The sequence below is a fragment of the Thunnus thynnus genome, chromosome 1, assembly GCF_963924715.1.
Source record: "Thunnus thynnus chromosome 1, fThuThy2.1, whole genome shotgun sequence".
In the NCBI taxonomy this organism is placed as follows: domain Eukaryota; kingdom Metazoa; phylum Chordata; class Actinopteri; order Scombriformes; family Scombridae; genus Thunnus; species Thunnus thynnus.
In genome coordinates this window covers 38,789,219-38,814,798 of record NC_089517.1, presented here as the reverse complement: position 1 = coordinate 38,814,798, position 25,580 = coordinate 38,789,219, and the positions used below count along the sequence as shown (strand labels likewise).

At 38.8% G+C, this 25,580-nt stretch overlaps 1 protein-coding gene across 1 annotated transcript in view; it reads right to left on the bottom strand.

Moving 5' to 3' along the window:
* Positions 1–25,580, bottom strand: part of LOC137188193 (transmembrane channel-like protein 3) — a 46,996-nt gene that overhangs the window by 2,125 nt on the left and 19,291 nt on the right. Inside the window, exons 5-22 of the mRNA XM_067597705.1 lie at positions 23,046–23,127; positions 22,661–22,767; positions 20,168–20,266; positions 19,291–19,433; positions 17,772–17,919; positions 17,542–17,585; positions 16,598–16,745; positions 11,900–12,009; positions 11,709–11,787; positions 10,193–10,456; positions 9,397–9,525; positions 8,477–8,544; positions 7,982–8,110; positions 4,125–4,235; positions 3,725–3,850; positions 3,519–3,597; positions 2,139–2,181; positions 1,780–2,053 (exon numbers count right to left, since the gene is read on the bottom strand). Coding sequence (XP_067453806.1) covers positions 1,780–2,053; positions 2,139–2,181; positions 3,519–3,597; positions 3,725–3,850; positions 4,125–4,235; positions 7,982–8,110; positions 8,477–8,544; positions 9,397–9,525; positions 10,193–10,456; positions 11,709–11,787; positions 11,900–12,009; positions 16,598–16,745; positions 17,542–17,585; positions 17,772–17,919; positions 19,291–19,433; positions 20,168–20,266; positions 22,661–22,767; positions 23,046–23,127 — 2,183 coding nt within the window. The remainder of the gene's footprint in view (positions 1–1,779; positions 2,054–2,138; positions 2,182–3,518; positions 3,598–3,724; positions 3,851–4,124; positions 4,236–7,981; positions 8,111–8,476; positions 8,545–9,396; positions 9,526–10,192; positions 10,457–11,708; positions 11,788–11,899; positions 12,010–16,597; positions 16,746–17,541; positions 17,586–17,771; positions 17,920–19,290; positions 19,434–20,167; positions 20,267–22,660; positions 22,768–23,045; positions 23,128–25,580) is intronic.

The following is a 25,580-nucleotide window of genomic DNA, read 5'->3' as shown; positions in this document are numbered from 1 at the left end:
TGATGCTTGAAAAGAGAGAGTGGAAGGTGTCTTTATGTTCTTGAAAAAGACCAACAGAATGGTGAATCTTTCTCTTAATGTTAATTAAGAGCTGCTAAATAAACAGTTTTACAGCCACTGAATTAACGAACCTGCTTGAGGGTTTAAGCACCACAATATTTTCATGCCACCTTTAATTACAACAATTAACCTAAAATTAAATATGAATTATATCTGATGATGATGTAGCCTGATGTGTATGAGAGGAAACGTCTAACTGTCTGTCATAATCAAAGTAATAACATGATGTCAGCTCATTTGGCTAGGCGTGAAGATGTGTCCTCCAGACAGCTGCTCCAAAGATCACACCGTAATATATCAAACACACGTCAACTCAGTCAGTAAATGTGACGGCATGCAGAAGAGAGAGAAAGCTGTGAGCAGCATGCGCTCTAACTCCATTGACTGGTAAGCTCTTTTACACATAGTGACATTAATAGTTGTTACACTGGAGCAGCTCTGAATTTTTTTCTAACCCCACTCCGGATTTAAGATAATAAAGATAAGTATGATTTACATCAGATTATATTGAAGCCTGTGTGAGATCATAAAATGTCATAAACCATTTACATGATGTCTGAACTGTATAACCAGGCAAGTTGGAGGAAGTGAAATAGGGTGCGGTTACCTTAAAAGTCAAAACGAATGTGAAATTTTCACCTAACACACTCTGTCAGTATCTCTTTGTCCAATTGACAGTCAGGTGCAAATTCAAATCAGCACAAGTTGGCAACTGACCGACATTAGCTCTGTGTCAAGAACAGGGCCAGCCCGTGGCATAGGCCACATAGGCAGTCGCCTCGGGCACCAAATGAGGGAGGGGGCGTCAAATGAGTGGGTTTTTTGTGAGTGCTGCTGTTGATGGAGATAGACTGCACATGAGGGGCTTTCCTGTGTGTTCATCTGTGCTAAATATATATATATACTAAATATGAATTTAATATGATGGCGTTGTCTGAGATTAGGTGTCTGACTGGCCGTTATAATTAAACCAATCAGGCAACATTATTCGGAGTCCTATAAGCAGACATGCTAACCAGGTGGGAGACTTTTTCCTCTGTGTAGCTGAGCCAAACAGAGCATGTTGATCACCGTCACAAGTTCATCACTATCAGTAAATGATTAGAGTAACAGCTGAAGAGGTGCAGGAGAGAGAGGGAAACAGCTGTGTATGGCACACGCTTTCTTGCTACGCCTCCGGTAAGCTCTGCTTTTACAACTGATTTGGTGTTTTACGAGCAGAGTGATACATGTAAACAAAGCTCTGTGTTTTGGTTACAGTTCAGCTAACTGTGAAAGAACGGGTGATGAAGCGTGTGATTCCAGATCAGTTCGAGGACTGAATGACGCGCGTGCAGAACTGGCAAAATGGACGTTAACCACTTGTTTGATGGTGATTGGGGAAATGAAACCCTGATACAGAGACAGAATTGATCCTCTGCATGTAAACACACCTCTGTGGTTTGACCCTTTCCCCTGATAATAATCGTACAGTCCCTTATGAAACTTAAATTGCAAGTGCAATATTGATCAAAACAATTACTATCAGATATTTGCCTCAAATGGTTCAGCCTTTGCACAAACACTGATACAACTAACATGTATACTTGTGTGAAATCTTACTAAAATGTCTTATTAGACATTCCCACGGGCAATATTTTCACTAATAATCAGCTGAACCACAAATTCATGCACTAGATTCATCCTGATGAGCTAAAACGATATATCAGTGTGTGAGACCTGTTAGGTATGTGCTCCAGCCTGTGTTTGGGCAGTATGGACACTGTGGGACTTCTGGAGGATCCAGCTACACTTCCTCTGTTCAGGTCCAACCTAGATGCTGACTGGGTGATTGTGCGGATGCTGTTGCCACGACGAACAGGAGACTGAAAGTTTGTGACGCTGCCGTTCCGCCGTGGAGATGGAGTATGGATGGAGGCCTCCTGGCTTGTGATGTCGCTCTCCTGCTGATCCGGCTTTTTATCCGCTGCAGCCTCTGGAGCCTGGAGTCTTGCTGAGGATGGGTTAGATGTCACAGGGTCAGAGGTCACAACACTACACAAACTCATACAACGCACAGCAAGAGAGAGATACTGTACCTGCAGCCATCTGGAAGACTTTCTTCTTGTCCTCAGTGCGCTCCTAAAGGAATTGAGGGAGAATTTCACCTTTAGACACACACACACCACTAGATATCACCTGTAAAGTTCAGCTCATTCCAGAAGTTATGAAGTATTGGTTAAAAAAACCCTCTACCCTCTACCTCTACTGCAGTTAGTGCCATGTTTCTCAGAGTGCTTTTAGATATTCAACAGTTAATGATGTGTTTAGTTGGGTGTGTGTGGGTGGAGAGCGCAATGCGTGGAATCTAATCTACTGCAGCTGCTGAGACGTTGATGTTTCTTTCTCTCCTACAGTGGATTTCTAATTGTATGACTGTTGAATGAACTTAGTTAATTTGAATGAACTGTTGAACTTAGTGCAACATCATGAATGCCACTGAGGAGGAGAGATTGTCTAATATTGTGCACTGTTATCCTCAGATTCACTGAATCCCAACAACAAAGACGGAGGAGATGCAGCCAGCTATGACAAAGTTACTGAGAAGTCGTTGACAGTTGTTTATTTCTGCATCTGCCTCCTCTATCCTCACTCACACTGCCCTATCAGCCAGTCCTATCAGACTGCTGAATATTCTTATTTTTATATTTATTTTTCAAAACTGCAATGTTGTGTGTAGTACTTTTCAATTATCATTATTGATAAATGAAACATGTTTGTAGAAGGCATGTGATAGCTGCCTCACTCTACAGAAAATAAGTCTTACTGGTGGCTGGTGAACTGTCCTGACAGACTCTTGTTCCAGGAGCTAAATTCTTTTTCTATTCAATTTTGCTACAGTCTCATCCAACACTTTGTTTGTTTTTTTATTTTGTTTTTTGCTGCTTCTTTTTCTTTGTTTTTAATCCCTAACTTCATTCTTTTTCCTCTCTCGCTCTCCTTTATTCATTTCTTTTTTATTTCTTCTTTTTTTCTTTTTTTTTTACATACACACTTAAAACTTTAATACCAATCTCCTCTTATACATACAAATGCACCACACTTAGAAGTGAACTCCAACTTATATCTATGCCCTGCCATCTGTCTGTCTAAAGTCTTGATATTGTAATATGTACATGTCACTGTATGCATATACATACTATATGTAGTGTTACTGTCTGTTAAATCACCTGTTGTGTTTTGTTTCACCAATAATTGTTTTTTTTTTTTAAAAAGGCATATGATGCTTTAAATTGACTTTCACATGCCAAACATCCTCGTCTGGCTCGTATATTCATGTATTTGCTACAAATTCATAAGCCCCTGACTAGCACCAGCAAGAAAAAATCTTTGGCGCTGGCTACACATTGAGAGCCAACATGTAAAGCTACACAATGCAAATGTGCTAGTATGTAATAGTCCATTCATCAGAAACTCACAGTCTGGAGCTGCATCCTCAGCTGGTTGTTGGTGAATTTGAGGGATCTGGCAATGGACTGGAGATAGTATATCAGCATGCTGAAACACACAGGGACAATTCAAAAGTCATGATGATATATTGAAATGTAGACGTGTGTGTGTGTGTGTGTGTGTGTGTGTGTGTGTGTGAGAGAGAGTGTGGGTGTGTGTGTGTGTGTGCACTTACAACAGCAGCAGCAGTGCTGGCAGCACTACAACAGGGCTGGTGATGTAACTCATCACTTTACTGAACCACATGGGGAAGTCACTGGCCACTGTCTCAGAGATGATGTCATAAATCTTCTCTTGACCACTGCAACATTCATTTTCATACTTTCATTTATGTTCACATTTAGAAACAATATAGAAATTAAACTCACAAATTTGCCTGCCTGAACCTGAACCTCTGCTCTAACATGATACACAAGCACACCCATGGGTGAAGTAACTGCCAGTGACTGCACAAAAAGAGGAGCATACTTTAGCATCCCTGTCGTCTGCAGCCTTCTTACTACCAACTTATCAACATTACCCAGACCGTTCCAAGTGTTCCTTTAAACTTTTAAACTAAATGGATTCCTCTTTACCTGAATGGTCCACAGTGCTGTGATGGTCTGTATCTCACTATGGCAAAGATGGTGGGCAGCATACACAGAAAAAGCATGAAAAGAAGCATAGCCAGGTAGAAATTGTTTGATCTGAAAAAAGAGAACATAGAAGCATGAAAATGTGTGTATATTGAACAGGGTCCATAAGAGCAAGTGTGAATAAACAACACTGGTGAATAGTTTTTTATAGACACTGTACCTCAGAGAATAGGCTACTGCATTTTGTTAATTGAGAGGGAACCCATTAGGACTACTATTCTTCTTTTTAGTAACTTCCTGTTGACAGACAGATGGGACATTTGTCTTGGGCAGAGCTAGAATTATATGTCCCTAACCTCAGCACCACTCAGTTATTTGTCACTCGTCGATGTTTTAAAAGGGACATATTATGCTTTTCGTGGTTTTGTGTTATTTATATTCTGTTCTGATGTCAGATGTCAAACATTGTAAAAGTTCCCAAATTTATGGGGAACTTGTGTAGAAATGCTTCCTTCAAGTCAAAAGCCAGGGCTTCAACCTGCTCCGAACACTTCCTTTGCAATGTTTTTTCCTACCTCGCTGATGAGCTGATGTTGGCTGGTCGTGAATGCCTATAATTGGCTGTCCGTTCCATAGCCTTGGTTGCTAAGGTTGTTGCTAAGGTTTTTCCATGTATTGTCCACTCTCATATTTCAGATCTGATTCAGCTCAAACACGTACAGATGTATTTAAGAAGTTGACATTTTGAGTAAAAAAACAAGAAAAAGTGGTGAAATCCTACCACTTTAGTTTGTTTCATGGTTTGTTGATGTAGCCTCCCAACATGCCAGAAGTTGGCCGTGACGCAGCTTCTAGAAGCTGACCAATCAGAACAGAGCGGGCTCATTGGGAGGGGGGGTCTTAAAGAGACAGGAGCTAAAACAGCCTGTTTCAGACAGAGGCTGAACTGAGGGGCTGCATAAAGGGCCAGTATAGGATAAATAAAGATTTTTTTTAACTGTAAATCATGCAAAGATATTCTGGTAGAGCCCCAGAATATAAATATAGAGCTGTAAATGTGCAGTCTCATTTGAATCTCTGCTCAGTCTCCTGCTCTCTGTGATCACATACACTGTGTTTTAATGCAGCCAAATCCACCATATAGTTGTTCTCATTTACATTCATTTTGTTCCTGTTGTCAGACATTGGAAATGTCAAATATGATCATGGTTCATAAATACCACTTGTTGACTAACAGTTACAGTGTTAGCAAACTACTGAGCTGCAGATACAATTATTTTATCACTACATCATCTGACAAAATGAACAAAAATACAGGTTAATGACAGCAGCTGTGCTTATTCAAGTCATATTCAAGTACAGCCACAAAGCACCTGTTACCATCCAATCAAGCTGCAAATGCATTCAATATGTTTGTAAAACATAAAGGAAAAGAAAGAAATCAGAAAAAACAACTCTGAACTATATTAGAAATTAGAACAGATGCTCCACTTCTGAAACGTTTCCAGTGGACATTGAAACAGCGACAGAGCCATGGTGCAGCCGGAATATGATGCAGCTGGATCCTGTGCACATAAGGAGTAAAGCTGACTTGTATCTCATTTGTTTAATCCAGGACACAGCAAGGCTAGCTGTGTCATCTGTCTCCAGCTACGCTACTCCTGTGTGACTGTTATTTTATGGACAATCCAAAGATAATATTCAGCTTTGATCAGCACACTGTCAAACAATTCTCCTCCTATTTTTGCTGCTGCATTTCTTGTTTGACACCAGGAACACCAGACTATTGCGATGATGCTGAAACAAAATCCATATTATCACCAACAGAAATATTGTCAGTGTTACACACCTTCAAGTGTCTCAGTACTCATTATATTAGATTATATGAGTGGTTATGAGTAGGGGGCGTATAAAAGGTTCTCCTTCCTTCAGCAGAAATGCATTTAATGGCTCACATGAAGTGTTCTCTCAGTTGTATAGTTGATTGTGTGTGTGCATGTGTGTGTGTGTGGGTGCTTGTATTTTCCACCACATCTGGGAGTGACTGATAAGGACTCAAAGAGGCAATGACAGCATCGTTACATAAATCAGTGTGGGCTGAGGGCCTTAGGCCTGTGTGCATGTGTGTGTGTGTGTGTGTGTCTGTCATAGGCTTCGGGGACAAATTTCAGACTAAAGACCAGTTGATTGGCGACGGCTTGTCCAACTGGACACAAAATCCATGTCCCAAACTGGGACAAAGCTGACTTTTGGGTCAGTGGTTAGGATTAGGGTAAGTCTCCACGAAATGAATGTAAGTGTATGTAATGTCCCCATAAGTGACCTAAGACAATGTGTGTGTGTGTGTGTGTGTGTGTGGTGTGGAAAATGAAAAGACATGAGAAATATAGACTGAAAACCAAAGTTGATAATGTGTAATAAGAGCAGTGTGCCGATGCAGTTTCAGTCTTATCAAAGAGAGGATCACATGAACACACAGTGCTGAGTTTACACAGGAAGGAATGTGTGACATATGAGAACATACACACAGTCATGTGTCCTTTCAATCTGGAAGTGTGTGTAAAATGAGAGACTTTTATGTGTGTTTGTATAATCACACTTTGATCTTTTTCTTTTAAGCTTTTAGAATTATATTAATATTATTATGTACATATTAGTCATCATTTTGTGGACAAAAGTCATACTGTTATTACTTAAGTGTGATTTGTGAGGGTGTTTTTGAAATGTTTTAATTCATGAAAATAAATCAGAACCACAGTGAACCTATATAGACTATGACGCATATTGCAGCTGTTACAGTAAGATTTATAAAATAATTATAACTTCAATGAATCAATTATGAAACTTGAACTTCACCACTGCATTTACAGGAATATTTTAATCCTTTTTTTAAATTATTTAAATCCCCCAACACTCCTCTCAGTACTGTGGATACTCGGCCAGACGTGCCAATAAGTCACAGTTTAATTTAGCTCTATGCTGCGCAGCAAACTTCTAAATTGAATAGAAAATAATCACAACATGCAATAGCATAACATGCTGTCATCATAAGAATAAAGAGACTACAGTATAAGCCTACTTGTCAGACTAAGAAAACAGTCTGCTTTATGACAGACTTCTTCTTTTTCTGCTTTCCTGTGGAGGATCCGTGGCGTGTCGCACCTATTTTAGCCACATCTCTGCAAATGTGTGAGCAGGGAAGGAGGAAACCCCTGGTCCATTTACTGAATCATCACATAGCCTAGACGCCGTCTCATCTCTACTGTCACATGAGCACTGACAGTGAAAGTCCATTTATAGTTTTATTGTTGTTTGCACTAATTGTTGTCACTTTGCAGCCCTTTACCTGGATTTTTTTTTAAAATAGGCTACTTCTATTTTAGATATTTTATTTGCTCTACAGTTGAAGTAGCATAAATCACTATGAGGTTGATACATTTTTGCCCCCACCAGAGATAAGCTAAATTAAATTAAAATAATTCAGCAGAGGCAGGGATATATAGACCATGTATGGAGCATGTGACTATAACTAACTTTTGTGCCTCCCTGAACTACAGTGAGGCTCCATTTATTTATTTTTTTGACTTCAACAATTTGTTGTTACTTTTTATGAATGCTAAGACTGTTATGCCATTAACAAATTTGACTAGTTAAAATTAAATTGTTTAAAGGACTGGATTTTAGCTTCCAAAAAATGTATCTGACTGAAAAAGGCAACATTTCAACCCTGCCTGGCCTTAAGAGCTAAGAGTAAAAGAGTATTCAGCAACAATAAGAATATGTGCAAATATACGAACAAAAACACCATATAACCACAAACATACATGTGTGGGTATGTGTGTGTATGAGTGTCAGACCTGGAAGCTCTGAACACCTGCTGATGGGGAACATTACAGGTGAGGACAGCCCAGCTTCTCAAATACATCAGACCAATCAGCTTCAACACATTAAAGGCAGGAAGACAAGGAGAGAAAAAAGCTCCCATCCTGGATGAAAAAACAGAAATGTCAGCCACACACACACACACACACACACACACACACAGCTACTGGGGTCACACCTCATATAAAAGACATTACATCCGGTGTCTCATGGTTTCACTTCATTATGTTCATTGCTGTGAGGTGACATTTCTGAAATGAGCTGAGGAAATACATTGCAGCTGGACACAGAGGTGTAATGGAGAGAATATAGGGTCATGGAGACTGGTCAGCACCGGCCAGACTATTAACTCTGAATTAGATCTTCTATTACACACACAGTGGCAAGATAGAGGCAATGCAATGGAATTCTAAAGATGTCCTCAACATTTCATTTTCTGTCAGTTGTTTTAGACAATTATTCTGACTTACCAGATCATCCCTTGGTTATAAATCAGATGCAAGACATTCTCTGCTATTTTGAATTCTCCATATTCAGGCTGAGAAAAGACAGAAAAAACTTTATTGTTGTGTTCTTACATTTAAATGTGAAATCTTGGTGTTGTTTTGTTCTTTTGGCTTTAAACTTTCACTGCTGTAAAAATTCACTGCTTCCTCCTCAGCATTTGTAGTCTGGGCAGAAAATCCATAGAAACAGACCATGATGGGACCCTAAAACTCTTCACTGAGACGTGAACTGATGAAATTGGGTTAGCTCCTTAACCTCTTAAACTCAGAGACCTAACACAACACATGCTTTGTAACCTAGTTGAATTCAAACTCACAAAACTTTGTTCTAGTTTGTGAGTATTTGTCTAAAAACATCTGCCTCCAACCCAATACAGTTGAAGTGAACAGAATTTTGTTTGTGGTGCTCACAGCACTGAAGAATGACATTTTAAACAATGTGCTAATTTCTTAGTATACTCATCAGATCTCACTGTGGGCAATTCAGTGGAATTTTGACTGGCAGATACAAGTAGACATAGTCTGTGGATTACCCAGAGTAAACACAGCATCCTCTTTGGAAAGACAGACTGCTATTGAGTTTATTCCATGTTTTGAAAATCCATTCATCTCCATTATCTAGGGCTGGCAGCAGAAGTCACAGATAGAAATCTGACAACTTCAACAAATAAAAAACCAAAACTATCTGCATGGTTAGATACTAACAGATGTGTGTGATTTTTTTGTGATTTGGGTAAACTGACACTTTAAGCCAGCCCATATAAATAAGAGTGAAAATAACACTATCAGTTTAGCCTTGGAATATATGCATTCATGTAAAACTCAGAAGATTGACAGTGCTAGATTGTGAGGAAAAGAGAGTCTAGAGACAGTGTACAACTTACAAACTTGCTCTCTAAATCCCAGCAGCAGCAGTCACTCAGGTAGCGAACCACCAGACCTCTGATGAAGTCAATCAGTAGGATGCTGGCCACCGTGAAGATCATGTCAATGATGGACAGCTTCAGCATCTCCTGGAGACAAACCATATATATGTACAGACGGGTGACAAATTAAAAGAAAAACCAGTACAGGTCTGAATGCTGGACAGTGAGGGGATCCGGTGTCTCTGTCATGCTGTGGGGGGAATTTTGCTGGCATGGTTTGGGTCCACTCGTCCCTTTAGAGGGACGGGTCACTGCAAATCAATACAAAGTTGTTTTGAGTGATCATCTTTATCCTATGATGAAACATCTCTATCCTGATGGAAGAGGTCTCTTCCAAGATGACAATGCCCCAATTCATGGGGCACGAGTGGTCATTGAATGCTTTGATAAGTATGAAAATGATGTGAATCATACGCTATGGCCTTCACAGTAACCAAATCTCAACCCAATTGAACACCTATGGAATATTTTGGACTGAGGTGTTAGACAGCGCTCTCCACCACCATCATCAAAACACCAAATGAGGAAATATCTTTCTCTCTTGAAGAATGGTGTTCATCAGCCTTGGCATTGATTCTACAAGTCTCTGGAACTCGTCTGGGGGGATGAACACCATTAGATAGATAGATAGATAGATAGATAGATAGATAGATAGATAGATAGATAGATAGATAGATGATGTACATATACAGTAAGCTGCTCAGTAAAAGCTGGGTATGACTTAAAATGCCATGTGAATGTCAATCAGTAGAACCTGTCCAACGTAGGTCTCCCAGCATTGGTCTTGTTGAGAGCGAGTGTTCTTCTCAAACAGAGCTGTCTGGTTGTTGACAGTCCCTAAACCACTCCTACTGCTGTTTGTAACATCCAGCACCGTGGCAATGGTTGCTATGGTGCTGTTGCGATGCTCAGAGACAGAGATCTCAGACACAAGGGTGGACAGGCTGTCCACCTCAGGCTGGGAGATGGTGGCCAGGAAGGAGCTGGTGTCAGACCAGTTGCCTGGACTCACTGGGACCTGGAAAACACACAAACACAGTGTACATCACCTGGAGCTATCCTGCTCTTAAATGGGTAATTAATGTAATTAATGTCATGTAAAAGCTTACTAATCAACACATTATATCTCATTTGTTTCGTCCATACAAGGAGAAATGTAGAAATGACTATGTCTTGATGAACAACAGCCAGACAACTTGTGCTATCGCTGGAGATGGACCTGTTGGACCAGCATGTAACTCCCCCTAAAATCATAAACTTTTCTGTTCATAGTAAACAAACAACATAATGTAAGAAAGCCAAGTTTTAGAGGTAGAAGTATTTTTTAACTTTGGTCAGCATTAAGCTAACTATTTCCGTCTGCTTCAAGTGTTTATGCTAAGATAGGCTAACTGTGTCCTGACTCCTGCTCCCTACTTAACACACAGACACGAGATGATATTGATCCTTGTTTCATCTCACTCTCCAAAAGAAAGCAAATATGCATATTTTAAAAAATGTTGAACTATTACTTTAATAATTAATAATAAAATGTGATAAAATATCCCTTTAACACACAGAACACATAAAAACATACATCATAACAGTTTTTTTCTAGTAATAAAGATTGTCATAAAATTAAATATCACTGATAAGATTGTAGCCGGGGTTTGGGTGAAATAACTTGAGTAATTAATAGAATTAGTTATAAGATTATATACCTGACGTTCATCACCAACTGACTTGAATGATATGGTTAAAGGGTCAGTTCACTAAGATTATCAAAAGACATTTTTCCACTTGCAACTGCTGATACTATACTATCCAGAAAGGTTTGGTACTCTACTGAAAAAAGAATCTCTATCCAGTGAGGTCTGATGATTATCCAAAGGACCTGGGGCATTGTTTCTCAAGAGAGATGTTGCTGTCTGATGTTTTTCAGGTGCAATTTTTACATTTTTTGGGGAGCATTAACAGAATTCCACTCACCACAATTGTTTTGGGGTGGTGACAACTTTCAGAGGTGGATATCTCAAAACCTTGGCACAGTGTTTTGTAATTTGGGTGGAATTTCCCTTTATGGCGTTGCTACAATCTGTGAGTATTGAAATACGAATGTTTCTGTCCTACCAGACTCTCCTTATGATAGAGTCTTTACGTTACAACCACATCATCAGATCTCAGGAATGAAGGATTTGATCATAATTTATCATAACTGAACAGAGTGATGGCCAGAACAATGAAAAAAAGACCCAACAAGAAACAAATTTTCCTCTGGTGTCTATACTCACAGCAGAGCTCATACTGTTGACCTTATCAAGGAGAGCAATAATGAGGCTGTAGAGATTCCCCAGGTATAAAACAAGCACTCTGTGAACAAATAACCACATCACCACTGTTACTGTACAGTAAGACCTGTGATTTGTTATATAGAATGTAATTAATGCTGCATTAAGCAGAAGTGGTTCATAATAAGGAGTACCTGGCCAGCTGGAATCGCAGTGATGTTCGTGGGTGATACATCTCCAGCTGAGCCACTAGCTCAAAGGCAGACGGAGCAATCATGGTGATGAGAGACACCACCACACTCACCTGGAGGGAGAGAGGATGTGAAGGTCACAGACATGGTGGGCTTATTCCAGAATTCATCCTGTGAGATATGGGTGTGTGATATGACAATATTAGATCGTGAACAATTAAAACATCTCCATGATCTGCCTTTACAGAGGGATTGTTAGTATTGTGCTACAGTGCACATGAACTAACATGAAAAAGAATCATGATAAGCTTGTGGCTCGTGATCCTGCCTGAAAAAAATCATGATATGATATTTTTGCTATATCACCCACCCCTGCTATGAGAAAATGATTTCAACTGAAAATCATTACACGATATACAGATACACATTTTCTTCTGTCTGTCCTTTACCAGTAAACACTTGAAAATCTTTACTTTTTCTCAAATATAATCCTCAAGGCATCATTCATGTGTAACACCATGTGTGATCATACAAGGTTTCTTCATCAGCACAACTAAATTTGGTGGACGAAAACTGACCATTAATCAGTTATCTAAGAAATAACTGATGACAGTGATAATTGATTCATCATTGATACCATATATTAAACATTTGGTAGGGCTGGGTATCATAATTCTGTATCTTCATGCAGAGGTGGTTGTAAGTCACACGTGCAAGTCACATGCAAGTCTCAGTTCTTAACCTTCAAGTCTCAGCAATTCCCATGTTACTGTAGTGAGAATCAAGCAAGTCGAGTCCCTGCTTTAAGTCAGGCAAGACAAGTCAAGTCATTGCTTAGGTCAAGCAAGTCACAAGTCAAGTCATATGAAATTCTGATGATCACACCCAGTTTTCAATTTCAACATTAACAAAAACTGTTGCAGCCTGCTTACACCTTATAAATCTTACTGATATTTGACATTTTGTGGCAATCAATAACATGCCTCCTGAATGAACAACAATGGAGAGTGGGGCTCTGAAATTATAATATAGCCCTATAGCACTAAAGGGCCCTAAAATGAAAACGGAAGATTGTAACAGAGCAAGCACACAATTCAAATTAATGGTGCATTAAAGAGGCGCTTAAAACAGCAGAGAAAGGAGTTCAATGGCATCGTGTGACTCGAGTCCCCCACCTCTGCCTTTATGGTAGCAATCAATATGCTTAGGTAGTACAGAGTATCGGAAAATGAACTGCCATTTCCTTCCACATATGAATATCGGCTTCAAGTAAATATACTCCCTGAAACCTGGTTCTGAATGGGGACCAGTTGTAACAATCTTCTGTTGGTGCTTGAAGAACCTAGGGAGAATAAACTGCTGTAAAGTATGGTTATATTTTACTTAAGTCTTTGACAACAATGCTTGTTGCCATAGTTGCAGCAAATCCTGCCAGTACAGGAGATAGAGTGAGCTATTTATCATACACCCGTAGCAACAAACAGAACATAAATTTGTAGAAATGCTATGTCTTTAACTGCCTTGCTAGTGGCCATGCAAAGATCATTAGACTAAAGATGAATTCTAGCGATTAAGCTAAGAGGGAAAGCTAACTGTATGTGACTGTTTAGCCTAATTAGCCACATATTCTGCAGCTTCACAAATCAATATTTTTATATTAACAATGGAAAAAATGACTACATATAATGTGAAAGGGGTTGCTCTTATTGACAAACCCTCAGAGAATTATTCACAACTCTGTAATTCCCCTCAGTTCTATAGAGCTTTATAGTGTGTTTCAGCTAGGCTTGGGTGGTATCAAGGTATTACAGAGTACCAGGGTATTTAGAAATCCTGAAGGTATGATCCATTTCCATTTCAACGCTCCTCTTTCTATTAAACTGATACAGAGATGCTGTATCGAGGTGATGTATTGTAGCGCACAGCAAGCACCACCAGAGGTCAGGCTCTAATGGTGCAACAGGCAGCTAAGCTAACAAAGATGGCGACTGTGAGTGGTGAGGATAAAGAAAAATGTCTCTGCCGCTGTTTGGGTTTGCATTTTAGAGTTTAGTCCTGAATGCCACAGATAATTTTATCCTCAGATGACTTCTTACAACTACAAAAGCAGCACATGATTTTATTCAACTGCCACTCTGCCATCACCATTCGCACATCATCTCCGTTCATCCCACTGATGTGTGGCGTCACAGCAATAAGTGTCATTGCGTCCTGCAGCATGAATCTATGGAAGAAGGGCACTTATTTTCTATCTATTCATTATTCTATGGACTATAAGTATTCAAATCCAGCAAGACTTGTCTACGTAGGCTAATTGCATATTAGACACACAGCATTGTAGGCTAGACAATGTCATACATGCTACAATGACTTCTATCACCAGCAGCTCAGCTTTTACGTTTTTGTTTGTTTGTTTGTTTGGTTGGTTGGTTTTTTAAATTGAAATAGAGGATAAGCTTGTTGAGATGCACCATCTCGTTTTCGAGGAGGTCCTTAGGCACAGAAAATAAAAGTTACAACATTTAAACAACACAAAATACATTAGTAATAATAATGATGATAAATTAAACAATACAATAACACAAAACAATCAACATAATATCAACATGGACGTACACATAAGGGCTCTCGCACCATCTCAAAGCCCACCTGCTATATCTGTTACACGAATCATTTATACAAAGAATGAAAGAGAAATAAAATAAATGAATAGATCAAATAACATTATGTCAAAGTATAGAGTCTACGTATGAACAAAAATGAAGGTACATACAATCAAAGACAAGAACAAGTAGATTTAAGGCAAACAAGCAAAGAAGTCTTGAAGTCATGGAAAGAAGTAATTGATCTGAGTGAGTTAGGCAAATTATTCCAATCTGATGGTGCTTTAAACTTAAAAACATGTCTCCGAATGTCTTTAAAGATTCTAGGCACAATGAAAAAGAGGATGTTGAGTGTGTCTGAGTGAATATGATGATCTGAATGGAACCAAAAGATGTTTTAAGTATTAAGGATAGTTAAAGTAAATGCATTTGGAAACAAAGAGCCTTGAATTTTAGTGATGTCTGAGTCAGATGTGTATATAACAGTTTCATCTGCATATAACTGAACAGAACAATTAGAACAAATTTTAGGAAGATCATTAATAAAGATTGAAAAAAGTAAAGGTCCTAACATAGATTCTTGTGGTACACCCTTTTCAACAACAGTTAGATTGAGTGTGATGAAAAGAAACACACTGACAATGGTTATAGAGGTAAGAATTAAACCAAAATAAAGCCTGTTGAGAGTAACCAATAGCATAAAGATTATCAAAAAGAAGATAATGGTCAACTAAATCAAAAGCCTTGGTTAGATCAATAAAAACTGCACCTGTGAATTGACCTTTGTCTAAGGATGAGAATACATCATTGGAAAATTTTACAAGGGTGGTAGTGGTAGAAAAATTAGAATAAAAAGCAGATAAAAATGGTGATTTTTACACAAATACCATCATATACTGTATACCCCAGTGAAATGTCAGGAAGGTATGGAGGTATGAAAAAATAGATACTGCCTAAGCCTACTTTCAGTACATTGTTTTGCTTTTATAGCCCTCAACTTTACTGTTTTGGTTCAGTCACAGCACCCTCATCAACCTGGTTTCCAGCTGCAGCAGCTGTTTTCAGTGGAAAAACCTCTAATAAACCCACTGTACACTACCTGCTCAGCACCAAACAGCAGATAGACAAAGTTAGCAAATGGCTGGTGAACATAGTGGAACATTTATCAGCTTAAGAAACATTTTTCTTGGGAGTTGTTAGAAACCAAACCAGAGTGAATTTTGGACTTACATCAGGTGGACACAAACTTGACTCCATGAAATGAATGCTACTGCTTGATTACCTGTTTCCATCACAACTTTATAAGGTGATAATATGTAAATGTTGTATTTATAGCTTGTTGTGCTAACCCCAAGTGGTAAAAAAATCAATGAATGCAGGTTGGAAATTTGGCAAATCCTTGTGGGCCTCCCTGAGGCTGAGACCAATCAGCCTCCCTTCCTACTACCAGAGGTACCTGCCCAGCCATGGATCCCTTCACTTTTATATTAATTCAGTTTTTTGTTTGTTTGTTTTTATTGCACTGTGTGGAAAAAGGGAACTAATAAGCTGTATTAATAAAAGTAGTTATATCAATAAAATCCTAATGATATCCCTACTTTTGCGTCACATGGAGGTTTAAAGTTGTGAGGATTTGTTGGTTTTCTGTTTCATATCAATGTCCATTGAATATATTTTGAGGGCCTTTTTCAGACTAATTAAGCAATCTGAGGACATCACTTTGGGTTTGTTATTGTTTTAACATTAAATAGTCTAGTCACAGCTGTATTTCTATTATGACCTTATAAACTACAATGTTACTGATTAATAGTTGGACACTAAATTAGATGTCAGAAGTGGATAATTCTGTCATCATGGTTACAATACATGACTTATACACAGTATTTGGATCCAGAGCTGAACACCTGGTCCTGGAATCATGAAGCTGAAACAGCAGCCTGTTTGTAGTTAAATTAAATGATCAGCTGTCTCTGAGAGATAGAGGCTTCTTCCACTGGATCAGTGTCAGGCCTCCACTTTCATTGATTCCTTGGAAATGTATTGTATGTTTGATAATCTAATCTAACTAATGATGATGATTTCTGCTCTGCTCAGCTACCTCATTCTTCTCCCACAGTGTCAGTTCCTGCTTCTCCTGCTCCAGTTTCTGAGAACGATCCACCACAAAGTAGATGATATAGATGCTACCGGCCAGAGACAGCAGCACCAGGATGTTGGCTAAGATACGGAGACTGATCAGAACGGCCCTGAAGAAATACACAGAAATACATGGATCAGTTAGACAACGTTAATGTCACCTTTAAAATCTTTAAGTACTAACTACAAAGTGTTTGGGAGTAGTTTCAGTACAGAGGAAGCTACAGCTAATACCATATTCTGTGCTTGCTGTTGGTTGGGAAAAGCCACAGAAACAGCAAGACTGTAATCCCGACATGCAGGACACATCAAAGTATTTACGACAACATATCATTTTCCCTCTAGGGCTCACTAATGTTTCATCCTGATCATACAATATTTTCATGTATACTACATTTGGATTGTGGTTAAAATCTATTCATCTGAAGGTCTTGCCATAGAGGACAATCAATGTCATATTGATTAGTTCATCATCAAAGATAAGAAACACTGACTGATGTCTAGGACATACTGGCTCCTGTTCTGTACATACACACCTGTGTGTGTCAGAGTGAAGGATGACATCTAACCACAATAGCTGAGATATGGAGCGGGAAAATTAGTGCTGCTGTGTCAGAGCACTCATAGATCTCAATTTAATATACTCTGTCACTCCAGTGATGTCCTTTTAGTGATTTACAGTCAATCACTATGATTCATGTCAGGATGAATGCACATCACTAATAAACTACATAGATTTAACATGCTAAGTGCTGTGAATCAACTGGATTTGAAAATGATTCAAAGAGGAAACAAATAAGGAGGTTGATGAAGTCACTGGTTGGTTGTTTCAGCTGACTTAACAGGAGGAACACTAGACAAAAACATGCAGAGAAAACAAGACACACAAACAAAAAAGACACCTACAGACTCGTATCCTTCTTCTTTTCCTGCTCCTCGACAATGGCTTCCTGCACAGAAAAATATTTGGTATCATATGTTTGAGGGTTTCCTTTTCATTTCTATTTTAGTGTACTGTGCATGACAAGTGTCAAGAGATACACTGATACAAGAGGAAAAGAGATAGCCCTTGTTTGAGGATGAATAAAACAGCATCAAAATGTAACTACTGTCCCATGAGTTTGTGTCTCTCTGACCCTGATGTTGTTGACGATGGCAGCTCCTTTGCTCTCTGCAGCCTCTGGGTTTCCTATCAGGTAATCCCAGGCACAGAAAACCCTCCAGCAGAATGTGAAGTTCTCATCAGAGGCACTGGCCAGGCTCAGACGCGAGTTCTTGGCCATTCTGCAGGAGAATTATTATTCAGAATATATTATGAAACCAAACAATATGGTGATGTTATTTAGGTAATCAGTCAGTCCACAGGTCAACAAATCCAGGCAAGATTCCACGTGGGTTTTCTGTATATTTATGACTGATAGAGGATGAATTATTTTGTTGACCCCTTAACCTTTCCTCTGGTACCATCATCAGGCTAACATATCCATTCACAGCCTACACATAAAATTATCTATTCTATTGAGTAGATTGATGTGAAATTTACAAAGCATGGTCTCATGGAAATACCACATTGACATTAAATGGCCTTTGCTATGGTAACTGCCTCAGGACAAACCCACGACTCAAAAGGCTTGAAGAATGATGATTTTATTTTTTTAAATATGCTGTTTGGTGTGTCCACTACATTTGTATTGTGGAATGTAATGAGACTCTAGAGGGGCTTCAGATTGTTTAAGTGTGTCACACCTATAGACTGTATATAAAGATGGACATAGCAAGGCATGACATCACCCACTGGTTTGCATTGGAGCCAGTTTCAAGCCCAGAGCTCAGTGTGACCGTCTGCTCTGACTATGATAGAATGCCACATTATCACTTTACGCAAGGAAACAAGTTCTCCATCTACGTTGACAATATTCCAACAGATTGAGGCAAAACTGGGGGGCACCACCATGAAATCAAACACAACATAAAATATTAGTTTCTTCCTTTTGGTTTCAGATTTTTTCTTAAAGGAGAACACAGGACAGCAGCTATGTTGCTGTAGCAGACAAAAAAATGCATTTTAATTTCACTTGCACCTTACAGTAAGACAAACGTGTACAATTGACTCCTGTCTCATAACTGTCTCCAAACCATGTCTCTTTTATGAAGCAGTTTATAGTCTCACTGATCAGGTTTTTATAGTGGATGGTGCAACACAGCTAATAGGCTTTGATATCTTCCTCTTTTTTGGGCTCTGCAGCTCTCTGTTAACTCATAGATCAGCACTGTCAAGACAGTTTACTTTTTGGTCAACAAGAAGAATTTATATGTCAACATTCATCAAAGTTGAACTTGTGAAAGTGAAAAATTTGAATCAATGAAATTGAAGGAATTCCAATGAAATTCACTGATTTCAGCTGTTTTAAATGCTGGTGTTACACTTTTAATCATCTGTTAATCTTTGATGATCAGCTATTGTCAGCAACAAACCACTTTCAATGAGCAACAAGTCGTGGATTTTTACTGACTGAATTGACCTAAACAGCAAATTATTACAGCACATGATCAAGTGATTTGATACAGACTTGATCAGCCTCAGGTATCACATCACATGATAACATCATCAAATATTATTACATCAGTTTAAATTGTGAGGAATCTGATGATTACTTTCTTAACAGAATGATGAAACTGTAAGCAAAGACAGCCATTCCAACCAGGAAGTAGGCGAGGGGCAACCGGTACCCTGCGCTGCCAATTTTCCGCACTCTTCCATAGTAACCATAGAATAACACAGAGTACTGCAGGTAGCCCTGTGGGAACACACACACACACACAACACAGCACAGCACAGATAACATGACAAAGAAGCCTACTACATCTAGAGTATAAGGATTATGTAGTCAAAACTAGCTAAAACACAAATGAAAAAGTAAATAGAAAATCATTAGAGATCTCCATTAGGTAAAAATGGACCTAATCAATGAATTCTGTTTTAGTCGATCTGATCTTTCCTTTAGTGCCACTGTCATATGAAATATGAAGCTCTACTGGGGATAGTTACATTCTGTAAGGATTAATAGCTAATATATAATATTTGGCATATTTGATTAGATTCTAACAGCATTTTGACTCTTATCATACATGAAAACTCTAAGATCCAGAAGAAGAAAGCTATTTAGCGTTAGTAGCTTCTTTAGAGAGAGGTGACTGACACACACCTGTTCAACACACAGCAAAACTTTGGATTCATTATTACCTGGATTCATTAAAACTTTAAGAAATTAAAAAAAATATTGCATTTACCAAAAATGCATATTGACAGTGAATGACATGGTAGAGATTTAACAATAATAGAGGTCTTTACCACTCCAGTATATAATTGTAACTCTAAACTGCTAATGTAACTTCTGTGAGGGAGGAGTGGGGGGTAAATTGGTCCTGGAGTAGAGGTCAGGGAGGCGGTAAAGTAATGTTTGAATAATGGTCCATTGTATCTGTAAGTAATGCTCTATTGACAGAACAGTAAAAGGAGAGAGAGGCTTGCCCCAAGAGACCAGATGGTGTCCAGGTCCTGGGCTGAAGCCAGGTGTTCCTTGGGGATAGTTTTACTCCTTGTTGTTCCAAACGGAGCTCCAGCCAGCAGCTAGTACATACAAACACACACCAAGTCACTGCATTAGGATAATAATACATCAGTGGTATTTTATATGATGGGCATGCAGAGAGAGAAACAAAGAGAGGGTAATAGATAGTTTAATTTAAGTGTTTTATCATGTGAAACAGATATTATTCTAGCATCCAGCAGTGATGGGAAAACAAGACAGATTTTTTTCCAAACAATACTTCTTAAGCTAAAATTTTCCATCTCGTTTGGACACACAAACACAAATAGATGTAAAAATGATGTGTGGTTTCATGGTGAGTCATGTTCTATTCTAACTATTTCTTGACAAACAACAGCCATGTAGAGCATCCCAAAGTTTTGTCAGCACAGTGAAGTTGGAAGGTTTCACTGAGCATGTAAAGAAACCAAAACCAAAAGCTGTGCTCATAGACTGTATCTGGTAACCTGCACTACAGCCAGAGACACTGCACAGAAGTGCTGGTGGACGGATAGTCTGTTGTTTGTCAAAAATAGTTCCAGCACATAACTGCTGTTTTTACATTTCTGTTTTAAATGAAGACACAGTGTGTCAGATACAGAGCTTTAGACGTGCTGGTAGGTGTATTTATGAACTTTGGACAGAGCCAGGCTAGCTGTTTCCCACTGCTTCCAGTCTTTATGCTAAGCTAGGCTAGCCACATTGCCATGAATTAATCAACTAATCACAACAATTCCAGGCAATAATTTAGTGCAAATGTTAAACATGCTGGGCTGAGCAGACCATGTTAAAATGTGTTCAACATAATGAATGAATTTACATAAAACAAAGTTTGACTGTTCATGCCTAATATAATCAGCTTGAAAGGAGCTTAGTGATATAAGTATTGCCTCTAACTTGTATGCCCTGGGTGTTACAACAAAATGAAGGAGAGTAGTGTATCTATAGTGTTATCATAGAAGGGAGGCAAACTTAAGAAATAAAAAGTGAGTAATAACTGAAGTGGACTGACCCTCCATTCCACTCTTTGTTGCATAATTCACAGCACATATACAGACATCAAATCTGACACAACATCCATGATGTTTGATGTTGGATGAAATTACTCAGTAAGTGGAGGTGAGATAAAGGTGGGGTGTGAGAGAGGAGTCATAGGAGGGTTAGTACCAACAAATAAAGCAATGAGATTGGGGCCTTAGGAATAGATAGGATAACTCATGTGTGGGGAAATTGCTTGTGTCTGTATGTCAGAGACAGTTATAAATCTAACAGCATTTTCTTCTTTTGTCCTTTGTGCTCATCTATAGTTTCTGCTTTTCCTGAAGCTGCTGTAGAATCACCAGACTTTACAAACTCTATACTAAAACATCCTCTGAAGGGCATTTTTTACATTAAAATTTAAATGAAATATATAATACACCATTAATAATGATGCAAGGGTTTTATGTACTATCATTAAAGAGGACCTATTATGCTAATTTCCAGCTCTAAATTTTTATTTTTGGACTCCCTTAGAGTAGCTTTGCATGATCCACAGTTCAAAAAACTCCTTATTTATCTTATACCAGCCCTTTATGCAGCAATCTAGTCTCTGTTTTAGGGTTTTATTTTTCCCATCACAGTCACCTTACTAATAGGACCAATACTATGTTAGTTTTTAGGAACATGTAATATGTGTATTTGTATAAATGTTAGTGGTAAAACATTATTTCTAGCAATGGTCTTTGCACACACATACTTTACAGGTGGAAATTAACATGTGTTTAGATATTTAACACTGTGCGGAATATTTATCTGGAGGAGGAATCATCTCCTGCACAACTAGCCATGTGATACTATAGCGCTGGCATCCAGTTAACATTATAAAGCATCATCTGATATGATTCATATTTATTTTTATTATTTGGGTATCTGTCCACTGCTGCCTGAGCCTGGTTCATGCATTCAGTGGCTTTAATAACCATTTATGTAGCAGATCAAAAATAGCAAGTGGAATAATTACTATTTTGCATGTACGTTTGTATACTATTCATTTGGCCATTACTTATGTGGGCATTAGTGGTTAAAGTGAAAACTATTATTTAATACATATATTAAATAAGGACATACTATTTTAAATTCTTTATGTTTTGCCTCTTTTAGTTATTATTTGTGAATTGTATTGTACCAACTCAGTGATGTGGTGGAGGGTGTTGATGTCAAGGATCCAAAGAAAAAGAGAAGAAGAAAAAAAGGACTTTGCTGTTTTTAAAAAGGGATATTTTTTGCACAGACCCTAAGTGAATGGAATCATGATGTATTAATCAGATCAAAAAGAAAAAAAAAACCCGACAGCACCAACCACAAAATCCTGAATCAATGTTAAGCCAACAATTCATGATAGGCAGTGTTCTGCATGAACATTTGTATAGTATATAGTGTGACAGCTTGCTGACCTCTGGTAGGACGATGAAGGCTCCAGTCATGATGGTGAGGACAATGTTGATCCCAAACAACCAGCGAAGAAAGATAAAGTAAGAGGCCACACCTGACCCAAAGTGACCTCAACAAGACAGAGGAAACATCTGAATTAGAACCACTGACATGTTACAAAGTGATGTAGCGGTACACTTTATTTCACACAGTCATTATCTTGAGCCAAACCAATACCAACCAAAAGATTATATCTCCAAAAAAGCTTTCCTTTGCTTTAGCTTTCCTGTGCCCTAAAATGTCTACCTTCACATGACTTACACCACATAGTACAGCCATGTTAATGGGTATTATCAGTGATATCAAAACTTGAATGAATTCTCTAGTAAAATCAGACAGAAGTCTCACTTTCAATTTTCTTGATCCTCACTTCCCAGGGAATGAAGAGGACCACAATGTTGTAAAGCAAACGGGACAGTTTCTTCAGCAGCTGCAGGAGGAGAAACAAGGTTTAAACAGTACGGAGGAACTGAGGACTTACTTTAACCTCTGACTAACACACACTTCCATATGTGCAGTACTCAGCATGTGTTGATTGGCAACATAATTGACCATCTAGTAATACTTCCATAAAAACTCCACTTTTGAGAATTGCTTTTATAACTATAGTAATCTGTACAGTATAGTTATAGAAATCTGTACACATTAAAACAGCTTCCTTAGTCACTCCATTGTTGCATCTCAAGCTGGAATCATTACACTACAGGATACGGCTCCCTTTATACTGTGAGGCCCACAGTGAAAACAGTTTATACTTTATACTTACATTATAAATTTTATTTTATTTATAGAGTGATGTTCAAGACACTCCTACACTTCCACATGAAACATTAGGGACCTTAAAACCTAGAAACCTATAATCACAATACACATGCAGAATTTTAGATTGTATTTATTGATTGGGACAGTGTGCAGTTTTAAACATTAAAGATGCACTGCACCGGAGTTAGCTCGAAGCATAAAATCATAGCTATTCTCTGACTCATATATAAAGCATTATGAACTTGTAGCAATGGTAAAAGCCATGGTGACTAGAGTCACAGTTGACAGTTACAGTTGATTGAACAATTATGCGATCAACAGAAACTTAATCGCTACCTATTTTGGAAATTGAATATTTGTTTTGAGCTACTTTTTTTAGATTCCAAAACTCTGCTTCCAACTTCTCAAATGTGAATATTTTCTTAACTGAATATCTTTGAGTTGTGAACAGTTGATAGGGACATCTTAGGACATTTTAAGGATCAAATGACTAATTGATTAGTCAATAAAATAATCTACAGGTTAAAAAAGTTGAAAATATTTGTTAATTGCAGTCCTGATGGTGAGAGAGGTAAACAACAACTAACAATGTCATTTACAGTCACAATATGGCAGTACAGTGTATAGTTTGGAGTTTTGACTGAACTGATGCATCAGTGCTATGTTGTGTCTTCCATAATAGCTTTGCAACAAGTCTTCCAAACTCAACGACAAAATAAGTCACATATCATTGCCTTCCAAAATGACACATACGACCATTTTCTGATCTGGTGCCCCTCTCAGCAGGCTAACATCATTTGTCAGTGCCTTCTGAAATACATATGACCATTACAAATTGATTCACATGCTGTTTGATTTCCTGGTATTCTATGAATCTTGATGAATTTGCTTTGTTTCTGTGGTTGTGTATCGATGTAGCTGACAATCAATCAATCACATAAGGTATAATCACAGTGAAATGTAATCCCACCAGATACTTCAATTTGTGTATTATAAAGACTTTAAATAGAGTAGGAATAGTAATGAATAGTAATAAATATATGTGTATGATGCCTGGTGTATCCGGTACCTTCTTCTCGACCACAACAAAAAGAAAATGATTCTCCTAGCTTTATTCTTGCAGCGCCTGGTGTAAATATCCTTCAGGCAGGGTAGAGCACCACCTATTGTCTGTTCAGCCAATCTAACTACTCTGCTGGGCCTTGGAGTCCTGTTCAGTGCTGTTTCTGTACTAAGCAGTGATGTTCCCCATCAGGACGCTCTCAATGGTGCAGGAGTAGAAATTCCTCAGTATTTGAGGGGATACCTGCAATTTCCTCAAGCGTGTGAGGTGAAACAGTCTCTGGGGGTGGAGTTCCTTCCCTGCTTCTTCCCAAAGTCCACTATCAGCTCCTTAGTGTTGCTGACGTTCAGGAGTAGGTTGTTGTCCTGACACCAGTGGGTCAGGTCCTCTACTTCCTTCGGGTAAGCCTTTTCATTGTTATCTGTGATCAGGCCCACCACAGCTGTATCGTTAGCAGACTTGATGATGGTGTTGGCTACACAGTTGTGTGTGTACAGGGAGTACAGCAGGGGGCTCAGTAGCCCTGGGGTGCTCCAGTGTTGAGGATGAGGGTAAAAGAGGTGTGTCCGCCTGTCCTCACCACCTGGGGTCTGTCTGTCAGGAAGCCAAGGATCCACATGCACAGTGAGGTGTTTAATCCTAGGCCCTTGAGCTTTGTGACAAGCCTGGAGGGAAGTATCGTGTTAATCGCTGAACTGTAGTCAATGAACAGTAATCTAACATAGCTCGCTTTCTTGTCCAGGTGAGATAGGGTGGTGCGGAGGATGTGTGCTATGGGGTCCAATGTGCTGGGTAATGAGGAGCACATGCAAGCCTTGACAAGCCATTCAAAGCACTTCATTACTACAGAGGTGAGTTCTACTGGGCAGTAGTCATTCAGGTAGGCTGGTCTTGTTTTCTTGGGCACAGGAATGATGGTGGACTTCTTGAAGCACGTGGGTATGACAGACCGAGCCAGGGACAGGTTGAATATCATTGTGAACACCGGCGCTAGTTGGTCAGCACATAGTTTGAGGACCCACACTAAACTAAGTTGTTTAGCTCACTTGCTAGTGACA